The 16609-nt window shown below is 41.3% G+C and overlaps 1 protein-coding gene across 2 annotated transcripts in view; it reads right to left on the bottom strand.

Annotated features, from left to right (window-relative positions):
* The window catches only part of CLNK (cytokine dependent hematopoietic cell linker), a 258741-nt gene that overhangs the window by 38907 nt on the left and 203225 nt on the right, over positions 1 to 16609 (bottom strand). For both annotated transcript variants that reach the window (XM_073610079.1, XM_073610087.1), the window contains exons 13-15: positions 15804 to 15959; positions 11090 to 11167; positions 8434 to 8589 (exon numbers count right to left, since the gene is read on the bottom strand). In XM_073610079.1, coding sequence (XP_073466180.1) covers positions 8434 to 8589; positions 11090 to 11167; positions 15804 to 15959 — 390 coding nt within the window. The remainder of the gene's footprint in view (positions 1 to 8433; positions 8590 to 11089; positions 11168 to 15803; positions 15960 to 16609) is intronic.

Below are 16609 nucleotides of genomic sequence, written 5' to 3'. Positions count from 1 at the left end.
CCTGCATTAAGGTGAAAATTGTCCCAGTAGTAGTATTGCCCCTCACCTCCCTGTATACTTACCTGAGTCCTATCTTTATCCAGCGCTGTACCTGTCTTTAGAACCGCTAGTCTGTTTTTCGCTCCTCACAGGTCACAGAGGCAGCAGTGGGAGCCATTGGCTTCTGCTGCTGTCAATCAAATCCTGTGAGGAGGGAACAAAGTCGGGGCCAAGCCACGCTGTGTGTGTGTCTATGGATGCACACAGCCCAGCTTAGGTGCAATGCCACACATCTGCCCCCATAGCAAGCAGCTTGCTTATGGGGGAAGACAAGGAAGAGGAGAAGTGAACATCGCTAGTGGGGGACCCCAGAGGAGAAGGTGCTACACCTAACTAGTCTTAAAAATACTCCCTCCCTCCTCCTAACACCTATTCTGACAAACCTGTGTAAGAAAATATCTGTATACATACCTATTTTTAACCCACTCCAGTCCAGTCATGTGATTCCCTGTGTCAGCCAGCGGTGGCCACAGGGGAGAGAGCGCTTGTCACTTGACATAGGCTTGTAAAGCCTGGAGTGATAATGTCACCAATAGGCTCATATGGCCCATCCATTGTCAGTGGTCCCCCCTTGTCCCTGCAGCCACCACTTACTGACACAGGGGAGCCAAATCACGTGACCAAACTGGAGCAGGCTGAAAATAGGTAAGTATATACATCTTGTTTACACAAATTAGTCGGCATAGATGTTAGTAGTGGGGAGGGAATGTTTTTAAGCCTCGTTATGTTTAACCCCAATTCCCATCCTGCTTCAAGAGTAGCACAGAAGAAATGAAAATGCTATTCTTTGGTGGCTTGGGAGAAAGGTAGAACCGCTAGATTTTTATTGCTGTCTTTGTCCCTACTTGTTGTCTGGTAAAACATCAGCAGGGCAGAAAGTGGGGGGTACATTTCTCTAACTGAGCCCCAGAAAACAGCATAATCCAACAAATGTTATAATCCTTCCCTGCTCTATCCAAAACTAAAAACAAAGTATTTGGATTGATAAACACTTTACGCTGCAGTTTTGCGTCTTGTCCCTGAATTAGCATTCATATTCACTATAAATATGTTAAATGCCTTTTTTGACAAGAGTGAGGACTGTTAAATTGAAACAATTTTAGATTTTTCTAAACGATCGGACTACGGTGTGATCATGTGTACGCAAGTCCGTTTCAGCGGAACTCTGTCAGAAAAACCGCCAGAGTTTATTTTGACAGAAGAACCAACCGTGTGTACGCGGCATTAGGAATGGAGAGCTCCTTCCTAAGCTCTGAAAATGATTTAAAGCGGAGTTCCACCCAAAAGTGGAACTTCCGCTCATTTGTCTCCTCTCTACCTCCGGTGCCACAATTGGCACCTTTCAGGGGGGAGGGGGAACAGGATACCTGTCTTTCACAGGTATTCACCAAAAAAAGTGTCAAAAAGTAAAAACCACAAAAGACAATTCCCTGTTATATAGGCAAGGACCTTGCCACCCGCTGACATAGCCAAATGACCCTGCCCCCTCTGATGTCACATGATGTCAGAAGGGGCAGGGTCACTCGGTTACGTCACCAGGTGGCCCTGCCCTTGCCTACATAACAGCTGCCACAGTGAAAAGACAGCAGTCTTTTGCGGGACGCCTCCCATGGAGGCAAAGTATTTTCTTTTGTTTTTTTTCGGGTCCGTCGGGCGGCGTGATTTGAAAATGGATAGACATTTTTTTTTTTAATAAAGGAATTGTCAAAAACTGTCTCTTGTGGTTTTGACTTTTTTGACACGTTTTTTGGTGAATGGGTAGGGGTATACCCATTCACATAGAGGGGGCGCAGGATCTGGGGGCCCCCTTGTTAAAGGGGGCTTCCAGATTCTGATAAGCCCCCCTGCCCGCAGACCCCCACAACACCCTTTTGGCAGGGTGGTTGAGACCATTGGCATTTATGGACAAGATTTTGATGGTCATGGTTGAGAGCTAGCAGTGGTATAGGTTAAGAAATTGGTTTGTGGCTTGATGTATGTTCTTGGCTCAGGACCGGTATTAACCCCAATGTGGTGGGGGTAGGTGTGAAGGTGCTTAACCTGTAGTGGTGATCAGAGGAGGAAACACTAAGAAGGAATTTGTAGCAACCAGGTGTATTCCCACTTAAAAAAAAAAACAAACAAAAAAAACAAAAAAGAAACTTGCTCTAGGTCAGCACCTAGAAATCGCTTCCTGGTGGTAGGCACAACCGGTGCCAAGGAATGCGAGTTAGGGTGTAAAGAGTTCTTTCGACCGAGCTACTTTGAGCTACACAGCAGGCCACATGTTTGCAGACTTTCCTGTGTCTGCTATTTAACCTGACGGCTTCTGTTTGATCTCTGTGGTAAAGGATGAGCATGCTGGCTCCCTGTGGTGGTCTGGTCCATAGGGACTACTTCAGATGCATCCAGAACTATGCCCCATTCTTGTAGTAGTCGTATCCTCTTTTGCCCTGAGGATACCGTGTGCTTGGTTCCATTGTGGGTAATGAATATTCTGGCAGGGGCTATCCATTGGTATTGGATATGGTTGTTTTGCGAAGCTTCTTGGTAATGGTGTAAAGTTGTCTGTGATGGCTCAGGGTGTGCTGAGATAAGTCTGCAAAGATTTGCAGCTGGCCACATGGGTCAAGCAGGGTCCGCAGTGCTCTGGATTTCTGCATAAATTGTTCCTTCACGTGATAAAAGTGAATCCGGAGAATCAGATCTCTGGGCACTGTGTCTGAGAGGAATGCAGGTTCTGGCAGCCTGTGAATGCGGTCAATGACCAGCTCTATGTTTTTAGTGTCAGGAAGTATGGCTTTAAACAGGCCTCGGGCATATGAAGCTAGGTCAGCGGGTTGCACCGATTCCAGGAGCCTGCAAATTTTGATGTTGTTGCGGCGGGACCTGTCTTCTATGTCTGCTATTTTGTCTTTTTTCCATTTGGTGTCATGGGCCTGGTCCTCCTGGGTGTAAATAATATCAATCACAGTGTTAGTGAAGTCACCTATGTTGGCTTCAATAGGTGAGACTCTCTTTTCCAGTACATCAATCCTGTGGCCAAATCTCTGCATGAGGGACAGCATGTCTGACTATAGTGAGCTCCTCAAGGAAACTAACATGTCCTTGAGGGTAGTATCCATTACTGGCTGTTCTACAGTGGGAAATGCAGCTATGCAGTCAGGCTGGGGGTTCTGCAGTGGCAGTAAATTAGATACTGAGGAAATTTTGGCTCACCTCGGAATGAATTGCGGTGACATCCAGGCGCATTTTTGCTTTTAAAATCATAAAAAATTGCGCTATTTTGAAAAACTAAAGAAACAAAAGCAGCTACCTACGAATGTGACTAAAATTCATGAACAAAGGATGTTCCATAGGAGGTAGAGAGGCTGAAAGAAGCATTAGAGGAGAGCTGGTTTTCCTGTGGTGATCGTATTGGAGAAGTATTGACCCTTGATGATACCGATGCCTGTTCCAGTCTCCTGGCCGACATTTTTCGGGACCCTTCGAGCTGTTCCCGTCCATGCTTATTTGATCTGGTGTCACTGACATCCAGATCCACTGGTTCCGGTAAGAGTACCCATTCATTTTCTCCTGTGATACCTACTGCCAACATTATACCTCGTGTTCCTGACTATCTGTATGAAGAGGTCTTTATAATTTGATGCACTTCACTTATGAACCTTTCCTCATCCATTGTTTACTCATCACTCTTATGGATTGATTCACTTGGGACTTATCACTCATTGGGACTTTTTCCTTGCTGATTACATTTATATATGTATTCTCATGTTTTTCACATCCTAATGCATTTTGTGTATACAGCTGTTTTACACAGTTTTTATTAGCGCTACATTTTCCCTCACCGCAATTTTACTTTTGCTAGGCTGCTGGAGACCAGGGTGCCCGGAGGAGATGGTGATGGATCCTGTCTTGAGCTCAGGAAAGTGTCCACGCTCTCCTGAGTGAGAGCGGACTGCTTGGGATGCCAAAATAGGAAAGCCGCAGACATTGTGTGTATCTTACCGGCTGCTGTGCCATCTTGGCTTCACCTCTCTGTCGGTTGATACATGTTAGCTATCAGCTTGCAGGGCAGCCAATCGTCCTTTTGCTTGAGTGACATGGCTTCCAGGGAGTTGCGTATGTGGATGTCGGGTTCAGGTGTGCTGGATGTGACAGAAGAAAGCAGGCAAGGCAGATGCTGATTGTGTTGGGCCGGTATGCAGAGCTCCTTCCTTAAGCAGCCATCTTGCCCATCTAATACAGCCATTTTATCCAGGGTTTTGGTAATGTGCAATGTCTTATTTTTTTTTTGGGTTGAATAAACTTTAATACAAAAAAACTTTTATGTGTTGTGACAGGGCTGGACCCTCCTTGAGAACCCCTTAAACTGTTATGAATGGAGAACCCAAACGCCAGAATGCATGTTATGAACGGAGAAAATTGGGTTTTAGTTTTTTACCAAGTTTTTAAATTCCTTGATTTGGGTCTGGAGTCCGGAGACTTTAAAGAGTCTTGGGAGGGATAAAGTCTCTAGCCATATGTCCAGGTCTTACTAGAGACCAGCAGGCTGCGTATGCAGGTGTGAACACCCGTTATAATCAGGGACAGCACAGTAGTTCAGGGCTCCACGTGGGAAACAGGAGGTTCCCTGCCCAGACAAGGGTGTGGGCCAGTGCAGCAGGGAGCTGCGAGAATGCTGAGAGAGCTATGAGAAAGCTGCAGGGGTTGCATGGGAGCACAACGATGCTGTGAGTCTGTCTGAGGAACCAGCCAAAAGGCCTAAGCTTGAGGCCTGAGCAGTAGTGCTGCCATAGTGAGCCAGGTTCGTGTTTAACGTGATGGTGGAAACCTCTGTGAACTTAACCTTTCCTTTTGTGAAACTTTTTCTTTCTTGCTTAAATAAAAATGAGCCAACAAGCCCTAAACATTTTCTGGCTGGAGTGAACTCACTGGAAACACACTTGAGTGAAACTCCCACAAATATCACAGTGTAAATGTTTCAATAAAAATATACATGTTAAAAGTATAAATCAATCACCCAGAAGAATATAGTTATTCTTCCATGCCACTCCTTACCCCACTCTAGATCACAAAGGTCGGCACCATCTTTACCTGGCATCTTGTAGATTTACAGTGTCTTGAAAAAGTATTCATACCCCTTGAAATGTTCCACATTTTGTCATGTTACAACCAAAAACGAAAATGTATTTTAATGGGATTTTATGTGATAGATCAACTCAAAGTGGCACATAATTGTGAAGCAGAAGGAAATTGATAAGGTTTTTGAAATTTTTTACAAATAAATATCTAAAAAGTGTGGTGTGCATTTGTATTCAGCCCCCCTAAGTCAAGACTTTGTAGAACCACCTTTTGCTGCAATTAGAGCTGCAAGTCTTTTTGGGTATGTCTCTGCTTTGCACATTTAGAGTGAAATTTTTGCCCATTCTTCTTTGCAACATAACTCAAGCTCTGTCAGATTGGATGGAGAGCATCTGTGAATATTGGCAAAAAAGTTTGTGAAACCTTGAAATAATGTTCACATCTACAGCTCACGGAAGTGATGAGTACTTTTTCAAGGCACAGTAGATACCAACTGACGTTAGCTTGCAACATTCTGGGCATGCACAGGTCTGATAAGTATGTTAGAATGATGATCATGCCATGGTAGAAATATTGGAAGATTACAGATTCTGTACTTCATAATTCAACCTCAGTGAAGTTCTCCTCCAGCATCTTTGATGATATGGATACACAGTTAACTGTGCCTGTGCCGTTGAAGGCTAAATTTGAACAAAATCAGGTGTTTTTTTCACTTCTGTTAAATGATCAGAATGTGTCCCTGCACATCTTGCATAGATTTGTTTTGAGATGTTCCTATCTCCTCAAAGGGGAATGGACGTGTCACCCTAATTTGATTTACTAAAGTATTAAAAAAGACATATAGTATTTAGAACTGTACATCTCTTCAATAGATGAATATTTCCCTGCATTTTATCCAATTAGGATACATTCACACTGGCCTCCTGCATTTGGTTCATTTAAATGCAAGAGGAATTATCTGGGAGGTATAAACACATTTTATTATGCTTCCCAGGTCTAAGGTCTCCTGTATTAAATGTACTTATGTTTACATTCAGTGATGAGGGAATCTGCCCCGGTTCAATGTGCCAAGGGTTTGGCGAATCTCGCTCTAAATTCTGCAAAGACCAAATTGTTAAATGGTAAGTTCTGACCATTTGAAGGGCTAATAGGCAAAATACTGTCATAAAAGACATGAGAAGGTGGTCACTGCCATGGGAGACCTGGACCAGTATAAAAAAAATTCATACAACAGGGAGAGGCTTTTTTTCATGTGGCTTAGGAGGCATCATCGAAAATACACAGCTTGAAGAATTGATGGACAACAACAAGTAAATGTTTCATCTTAACTATTCAGCTCTCACCTCCTATGGACCAGAAAAGTTATTTACAAATTAAAAAACTTTTCTTTTTTTTTTTTACAATTTTACCCCTTTTATCACATGACATTAAAAATTAATAAACAAAAAAAATACAAAAAAAAAATAAAAAAATACAAAAATAAATATAAAAAGATAAATGATTCATTTAAAAAAAATAGCTTGAAGGAAAAGGGGAAGATTAGGGTAAACTAAGGGTTATTAATAATATTATTAATAATAAATAGAGCCAAATAATAAAAAATATTTATAAATAGAGACAGATTTGTTTTTCTTTCTTGCTCATCATACTTGATCTACAGATGAATGAAACAGATGTAATGCCGTGTACACACGGGCGGACTTTTCGGCCGGACTGGTCCGACGGGACGAATCCGTGTGTGGGCTTCATTGGACCTGCAGCAGACTTTTTCGGTCGAAAATCAGATGGACTTTAGATTTGGAACATGTTTCAAATCTTTCTGACGGACTTGAGTCCGGTCGAAAAATCCGCCCGTGTGTAGACGGCATAACAATGTATTTTTTTATTTTGCATCGGAACAGGGTTGATATTAGACTTTTTCTTTTCTTTTTTTTCCTCCAGAATACCACTCACTAAAGAAAAGCCCATTTTTTAAAGAGAAGCACAAATTAAAGTTTGCTATGGAGGGAACAGCAGCTAAAAGTGAATGCTGACAGCAAATCAACCACAAAATAAAAATCAAAGACAAAAAATTCCCCCAGTATTAGGAAAAATGAGCAAATGGGGTTGATTGTCTAAAAATGTCTGGCAATCAAAAATAAAGTACAGTTTCCTAACTGACCCTAATCTCTCCCAGACTCTTCCAGGCACTGAAAATGCAGGAAGCAATAAATGACGTAATGTAACAAGATGTCCACTGCTGGCTTACTGCGGCCGAGTGCAGGGTGTACCAAGATGGGCGTCAGGATATTCAACCGCTGACGGTGACACGGAGCGTCACTTCCATTACTGAATGTGACGGCTCCGGTCACCGATCCCAATGGATAATGCGGCTCTGCCCTGCACCCCTGCCAGCTTACCTAGTTCCAATGCTTGAGGACTCACTTTCCGCTCCGCCTGCTGACTCGGCCAGCTGACTTCCGGTTGCGTCGCCTCTCCCAGGTATCGGATTAGGCATCGGGGGAATTTGTGCAAGTACAAGTACTCACGCAAATGCTTGGTATCGGTCCCGATACTGATACTAGTACTAGTATCGATATTAGTATCGGTATTGGGACAACCCTAGTAAAAACATTAGCTAGGATTCAAAATCTCAAACCCTTAGGATTTGCTTCTAACTTATAGTAGCGGCGAACCCGAAACCGATCCCTAAATTGAGGGTTTCTCAACCTTTTTACTTTGGAGAAACCCTTGGCAAAAACGTTTGTGAAACCTTGAAATAACGTTCACATCTACAGCTCACGGAATATTGGTGTGATCAGCCATGGAGCGATGAGTGCATCTCCCTACTCACTCTGCTTTCAGAATGCTACCTAGTCAACACATATGGATGCAGCCAACATGATTAGTTCCCTGTCAATCTGACTGATGTTGAAGAGGATCGCATGAAGCTGATATCAACACAAATTTGGGTACTTACATTTGTTGCATTTAAGCAAATACTGTACATTTAATGGATTGTTAATAAATACAGAGCAGATTTGAATTAGTTTGTATCTTTTATATTTGGCTGGAGTTCAGCTTTAACTTGTTTTTCACATATAAAAAACAACAAATAATGTAATTTGACCAGGTGTACCCACATTTTTGCATACAAATGCAACATTTGTTGAGACTGATGTATTGCCATCAGTTTATGGGTTCGAAAGATTATGGTTTATGAATTTAGTTTTACTAGGAGCCTCTTCTTCCAGCATTCCAGAATTTAAGAAGCAGAGGTCCTCTGTTTCAGAGAAATGGATAAGAGCCTACTGATGTAAAGAGAAGCTTAGAAGCCATGTTGTCACTTACATACGTTCCTCTGAGTCCTGTTCCAAGTGCATACTGCTGACTTTCTTCTAGGTAACGTATTTTGATGTGATAAACTTTATCTCCATAGAACACAGATAAAACAAAGGGTTCACTGAGAGAGCCATGACTGTTGTCCCTCACTAAAAATGATCCATCCTGTAATGACATATCAAATAATGGTTATAAGGTACTAATATGCCTGCAAGGCTTGTACATTCTTCACCTGCAATGGGGCATTGATCATTGAGGTAAAAAATATATGAAGGTGTAATAATGTCCTTATATAATTAAATATTCCCCACCAGTTTTGGTGAATGAGCTCTAAAAAGAAAAAGCTTTCTAGGTCAGATCTTGAAAGTTTTTGACTTTCTTATAGACCACTCCCAAAAAGGTATACCCACCATCTATGCTCTGTTTTTGATCCATTGGAGCCCTCACCTTATTGCTCTAACTGATCATGGCCTCTAGGTAGGAGGCATATGTGACCTCCCCTATGGGAATGTGTTCTGGCTTGAGTGGCCAGTCACAAGGCCTGAGCAAGGTCACTTGGGGTAGGAGTGGGGTGCATTTTCTCTCCCATTATATGTATACAGCCTCTTTAGAACTATGACAACCTTGATGACTGCAGTCTTGGAGGTTGCTATTTGCTGTGAAGGACAAATGCTCCCACACGTAAATGTGTTAGCCATGAACTTGAAGGGGAAGAGTGCAGTTACATTGTTCACTTGGGTAAGCTCCTACGCCAAAGCTTATTCAGATTGGACTCTTGCAGTGGGGTGACAAGGAGGAAAGGGTGAGTATACCTTTTTGAGGATGTGCTATTAGGAGCAGTTTCCTTAAACCAATTTTATCAATTATTTTCTCTGCTATCACTCTATCCCCTTTATAAATGACCTTCTCATAAAAAAGAAAATGCTTGTGAGTAAAGACGTTTTTTCATAACAGGTCTTTAAATGATATGTGCACTTTTAAAACAAAAATCAGTACATCCCAGCTCTCTATGGGGCATACCCAATAGGAATGTGCAGGGGGCGGGAAGAGTATGATCAAGTATTACAGCTTTGCCTGGCAAGAATTCTGAAGTTCACAAATGCCATATACCACTGCAGAGCAGTTCACCCTGTCTAAGCCCCAAGATAAATCAGGTTCTGGTCCGGCTCGTAATCACAGAATGTCAGGAAATCATATATGGATGACAACACATTGGTACTGATAAAACACGAACATATTTATTGTAATAATAGTAAATTCAAAAACATCACAGCAACATGAGAACAGAGAAACTATTAACGCATTTCATGCTAAGAGGCATTTAAGCACCTCTTGGCATGAAACACTTTAACAGCTTTTCTTTTCTTGTGTTGCTGAGATGGGTTGAACGAAAAAAAAAACCTGAGAGGTCACACTAACTAAGCGATGTTAGCACAGCAATCTCCCCCACTGTGCTATTGTGTTCTGACAGGGGGACTGCCCCCCGCCAGAACACATCGATCAGCGATCGTAGCCATTGGCTGCAATCGCTGATCAGATGCCGATCGCCTGTTTTCAAGCATGCTTGTTCGACAGAAGCCGGTCAGACAGGCATGGGCCGAAAGTTGGCAGGTTTGTACTCCACTGGCTGATTTCAGCCAATATTTGGCCCATATGTATGAGGCTTTAGACTGCACTGGAATATGAAAATTAGGTGAATTGTTTGTTAACCACTTAAGGATCGCCCTTAGCAGATATACTGCTATAGGGCAGCCCTCCTGCGCAGAATCACGTATATATATATATATATATATATATATATATGTGTGATTTTGCACCTATGTGTAGGGGGCGCGCACCTGCCTATGTAAACAAGGCCGAATTCCGTTCTGACGGGGGGAGTGATGGATTTTGTGGAATGAAATCCATCACTTCCTTTAGTAAAAGCACCTAACACAGTACACAAAAACACTGGCTAGGCACAGAATTAACCTTTTGATCGCCCTAGATGTTTAACACCTTCCCAGCCGGTGTCTTTAGTACAGTGATAGTGCATATTTTTAGCACTGATCACTGTCACTGGTTCCCACAAAGTGTCAAAAGTGTCATTACTAGTATAAAAATAAATAAATAAAAATTCCATTATATATACCATAGTTTGTAGACTATAACTTTTGTGCAAACCAATTAATATATGCTTATTGGGATTTTGTCTCATGAAAAATATATAGAAGAATACTTATTGGCCTAAATTTATGAAGAAATTAAATTTTTTCATTTTTTTTAATTGAATATGTTTTATAGCAGAAAGTAAAAAATATTGTTGTTTTTTTAAATTAGTCTTTTTTTGTTTATAGCGCAAAAAAAAAAAAAATATGCAGTGGGGATCAAATACCACCAAAAGAGAACTCTATTTGTGCGAAAAGGGGCATACATTTTATTTGGGTACAGTGCTGCATGATCGCGCAATTAAGTTAAAGTAGCGCAGTGCCGCATCTCAAAAAATGGTCTGGTCATGAAGGGGGGTAAATCTTTCGGAAGGTCAAGTGGGTAATTAATACTTAACATATTGTATGCTTCTATTTAAATGGCAAACACCAAGATTGGGACACTACCATGAAAACATCATGTCAGCTGTCTTACAAAAAATGAAGATATTCAGATGGAAACGGAAAAAGAATCTTACTTTGTATTCTTGGAACAAAACATGCTCTGATTTAGTGCGATCATATTCTTTTAGATACCACGTGCAAGTACTGGGCTCCTGTAGAAAAGAATACAAAATGTACAAAAGGTACATAGATTGATATCACAGAGGGTAAACTATATAAAGGGTAAATGATATATTTTCCTTTGTATGGACATATGTGTACATTCTTATTTTAATCAATATGTAGGAAATCTCTATGGCTAATTACTGTGTCTACATGCCTTTGTATTCCTTTAGGCTGATGTCAGACTGGTGATTATGCTGCTAGAGATAAGTCACCAGTGGCAGGATTGATAAAAAAGCTGCCTGTCTGTCCCTATGAAATCTCTCCCTCTGGAGCTGTCGCTCTGTCTCTGGACAGAACACTGCTGAATCTCAATTGCTAAGGATGAGAGCGACATCTCACTACCTCAGCTACAGAGAGAGCGATTCCATAGGGACAGACGGACAGCCTCAGCAATCTTGCCACTGGTGATTTTGACAAATTATCAGTGGCAGAATCTCTACTGGCAGTCACCTGTCTAACATCAGCCTTTCCTTCATTAATAACTACTGAACAAGAAAAATAAATATATGATAAAAAAAGAAAGAAAATAAATATAATACAACCTATACATTTCCTTCAAATAAGGAAAAGCCCTCTTGCATTTAGAACAAGTGATTGAAGTAACAAATAAAAGAAGCTGCACTTGACATTGTAAACTCATCCATGTTGCAATAAAAGTTTTGGGAGAACAAAAAAAGTTGTGGCGGATGTGCAACTTTTTAAATTTGAATTTGGAAGGTTGGGGAAGGTGGACCCCATTTAGTGAGCACCCGCAGTCAATGTAGGTGGGACAGAAACAGACAGAAGACTGCTTGGATGTTGGATCTGTATAGACAAATTTCAAACTATTATATTACATTAACTACATATTAATTTGTATTATTTTATTGAATGAATACCCACAGATCCTCTGGGGATAAGAGCGCAATGTTACACTGAGGAGTTTCCACCAAACTTACCAGTGAGGTGTAGTGACTGATGGATGGTGTACTTTAGGGCAGGACTGGTCTGGAAGGCAGGATGACATATTCCCAGCCAGTCCTTATAATATACAATATGTTGGGCTCGTGTCCTTGTGTTGACATACTGCACTACTCAGATATCAGAGAACAACTCACTGTCAGTGACACATGCTGGACATTTTATAGCCACTTTCTCCCTGTTCAGAGCTGCATTCACAGGGTCCGGCATTGGAAGTCTTCCAGCACTAGTTTCCTTTGCAGTACCGAGATTTAATTTGCCCCATGGCCACCAATCAGTGACACAATTTGCATGGTATACATATACTTTCTATAGCTCAAAAAAGTATGGCCCTGCAAAGATAGGCCTAGTTTTGTGGTTGTTCTCTGGTGTACATGCTCATCCCTGTACTTGCTATCCTCAGCGTGCACACAAACATGATGAAGGAAAAGGCTAGGAGCCAACAACCTTTTGGCAGATGTATGAATGTGTTGGGTCCAACAAACCTTACTTTCAATACACTGGCATCCTGTAGAACACCTCATATATGTCACTCTTCTTTGGCTCTACCACTATGACAACTTCCGGCTGTTGCACTGAATCTAGTTTTTAGACTGGAAATGTCATCAGATATTTCTTTTTGAATAATGAGTTTTTATTAAGAATAATACAAAAAAGAAAAGGAAATAAAAGACAAAAAACAAAACCAAAAAGAAAAAAGAGGGAGGGGAGTGTGGCACTATCACAGTAATAAGAACATTAAAATTGACATGGCACAAATAGGTAATCTGACTATATACTTTATCACAAACCTTCTTATCCTACAATAACTAAAGAACCTGAAACAGCCATTGGATACTTGTAAAATGTTTACCTTTCACTTTTTCCCACACTGGGTGGAACCCATGATGGTAAAAAACCAAAGTGAAATGTATTTTTTTTTTTTTATCATCGGTTATTTCATGCGTTCACTGAGGGACTTTGTCATGAACTTATGCTAACTTTCACAGTGTTCACCCCCATGACAATGTTCATTCCTAGTTGCTCTTAGTAGGAATGACTGTTCAAGTATTTCCCAGTATATACCATAGTAATATATACCCAGTGAAGTGAACAGCCTCAGATGATACACAGGGATGAAACAAATCTCCCTATATAAGTTTTACATGTATATCTGCTGTCTTCACCTTTACCTGCTGTTTAGAACGTGCACGTCCTGTTAGATTTTTTACTTCTTCATTCATCTGTAGGAGGAGATCATTGCTAGACTCTGTGAGAAAGCTGACTGGAGGAAAGGCAAACACCCCCTCCCCACACATGCAGAGCATGCCTGTGAATTGTTTAGCTGGCTGATAATCTATTTATAGCAGGTCTGTCTCTGGCCTGGAGAGCTTGTCAAAAGTTATCAGGCTGATAACAGGAACGGGGCAGGACAGAGCTACGAGACTAAGTGCTTTGAAGAGAGATAACAAAACACTGCAAATAGATGTGCCCAGCTCAAATTTCATGAATCGGGTTTACATCCACTTTAAGTTGCCACCACAATGGGTATTCACATATTAAAACTGTAACCTAAATGTATTTTTGAGGCTATTCAAAAAAATTTGGTACATCCATTGACAGCACACTACACCCTGCAGTAGACTGTGTAGAGGGATTAAAAAAGTTGTTTGTAATATTTATGGTTTATGTGTCTTATGCTTGTATTGCAAATGCCTTCTTTTTAATGTGATTAAATACACAAGTGCAGTATTATGAAAAGTGTTTTCTCACTGTTATCAGGTAACACATAAAACAGCGCAAGGAACTTGAGAGTATATATGGTGTCCTAATAAACAACCCAGATGATGGTGCTGATGTCTTCCTAAATTACCTGGCTGTGAGTGCCAATTATGGACTAATTCCAATGCCACACACAATGCTCAACTACATGCCTAAGCAATAAACACTCTTGTGGTGGTGTTGCATTATTGTGGCCAGATTCCGATCTCATATAAAATCCAATGGACACTTTATTGAGTCAATAAGGGGGTAAAAATAAATCCACAGTGAGTAAATGATATCCACATAAAAGCAGCAATCATAATTGGTGCTTACACTGGTTTGCACACTGTGCAGTGGAAGAAAAGCATATCTAAACCACGGTGGGACTCTTGTCTGAGGTGCACTCTCACAAATTACCCGACCAGTGTGTATAATGTGGCAAGATCCGTGTTCCCTGGAAGGTAAGGGTGAAGGAAGCTGCAGTTTTCAAGCTAGCGGGGACGCTAGAACTGCTCTATTGGATTGGAAGTGCATCACTGCTAACAGGAAATCCTCAGGCGGCAATATTACCGGAGTCCATAGAGCCAGTAGGCATATAGGGTCTCCAAGATTACATGTTTTGAAGTCTTGCCTCTTTGTATTCTACCCTCAACTGGATTTCTACAGCAGCACTTTTACCCTCAAGTGGATTTCTACAGTAGCAGGACTATTGGGACTACTTCAGTCACTACTGGCCAATAAGGTTTAGCGCCTTGGTATATGGTTTGTGTTATGTAAATGTTATCAGCCTCATTAAGGGACCATTATAATTAACTTTAACATTCTCAGGTGTCTCACCTTTAATGTTAGATAATTTTGCTCATTCTTGACATTGGTTTAGGTTTTAGGGATTGGCCATACATAACTATACAAGATAAACTGAATTGGCTAGGGGACTTTCAGTTAAAGTAGCTAATATTATACTTTTTTGTAAGCCATAAGTGTAGGCATAACTGTGCGTGAAAATATAAAACGCAGTAGAATGGTATAATGTCTTAAAATTGATCGATTACAAAATAGTGCCAGGGCCTAACTTTTTTTTAATTTTATGGACATTGAAGGATTTTTTAGCTGGGGCACACTGTTGACAAATCTAAGGGAGATTGGTCAAGCCACACACGTGGCTACCTTAGAAATCATCCAAAGCTTCCAATTTTTTTCCTCTTAGAGGGATACTGTAAATCAGGGATATACAATTAGCGGACCTCCAGCTGTTGCAGAACTACAAGTCCCATGAGGCATAGCAAGAATTGCACCCAGAGGCAGAAGCATGATGGGACTTGTAGTTTTGCAACAGCTGGAGGTCTGCTAATTGCATATCCCTGCTGTAAATGGACATTTTTAGTGCAAGTAGCACTTAAAATAAATATACATGTAATTTCTCTCTTATTTAATGGTAAATGTAGCTGGGAATCAGAATTAATTTTGTACCTTCCTGGACAGTGCTGGAGGGGGTTGAGGGGATTGATCAGAGCTTATATATAATATTTATCAGCTCTTGCAGATGCAGCAATGTGGGCAGAGAGCTGAAGATGGGGCTAGGCTATTCATTTTTAGGGTTATTAACAGTGACAACATCTAAAGAACTATAGTAGCACTACAGAAGGAAGAGTGTTGACACTTGAGTCTGAGCTGGCCTCTCCCGCCCCCCCTCCACAGCCCAGCGGTCCAGTGAGCGAGGGGGGGGGGGGTGCAGAGATGAGAGTGGTGACTAACAGTCTACAGCTCTCTGCTCAGGGAGCTGTGAGAACCGAGTGATTGGCGGTGTTTGTTCAATCGGTTCTCAGTGTTAGAGCCAGCAGGGGACAGATGTAGCATTGGACTGATGCTGCATTCACTTAGGTAAGTATGATTCTTAAAAAAAAAAAAAAAATGTCATACTTCTCTTTTAATGTTAACAGAACTTGCCACTTCAGTTGTTGGGTTTTGTGTTGAGTTCCCTGATCCCTGTAACTGCAGGGTCACATGGCTGGCTCTCTTTGGCATGTCACTTCGTGAGACTCTCTGGGAACTGTGTGTCCATATTGTCTCTGTGTTCTGACAAATACAAGAAAAATATGTGCAAAAATCTTTTATTACTTTTTAAAATTAGTGTTGATGTACCTTTTTTTTGTTAAGCAGAACACAACATATTATACAAATTATTCCTCCTGAAAATAAAGACTTGACATACAGTTATAAAATATGTCTTACTAGGCATAAAATACATGCTATTTAAAAGCGCATGGATTAAGATCAGGATTTGGGTAAAAAGTGTAGTCATTGCATGAGTGCTGGTCAATACAGCAGCAAGAACCACCCCATAGCCACAAGAGAAGAAGATGAAGGACCTGTGATGTAAATGAACTGAAGAATGAAATGAACCAGAATTGCCTTGTGCTTTGCCAATGACACACCATGCATAAGCGTGTGAACACAGCCACCTGTCACCTTGCACTGTACACAATAAAACTTAGTGATGTCAGCCTTATGCCGCATACACAGGAGCGGACTTTTCAACGGACTAGGTCCGACAGTCTTTCCGACGGACTTTGCAGCGTACGTCCGCCGGACTTTCAAACGACCGGACTTGGACACACACGATCACACCAAAGTCCGATGGATTCGTACGTAATGACGTACGACCGGACTAAAATAAGGACGTTGATAGCCAGTAGCCAATAGCTGCCCTAGCGTCGGTTTTAGTC

The sequence above is a fragment of the Aquarana catesbeiana genome, linkage group LG01 (assembly GCF_042186555.1).
Source record: "Aquarana catesbeiana isolate 2022-GZ linkage group LG01, ASM4218655v1, whole genome shotgun sequence".
In the NCBI taxonomy this organism is placed as follows: Eukaryota; Metazoa; Chordata; class Amphibia; order Anura; family Ranidae; genus Aquarana; species Aquarana catesbeiana.
The sequence above is the reverse complement of the archived record's forward strand: the minus strand, read 5'-3'. Positions and strand labels throughout refer to the sequence as shown.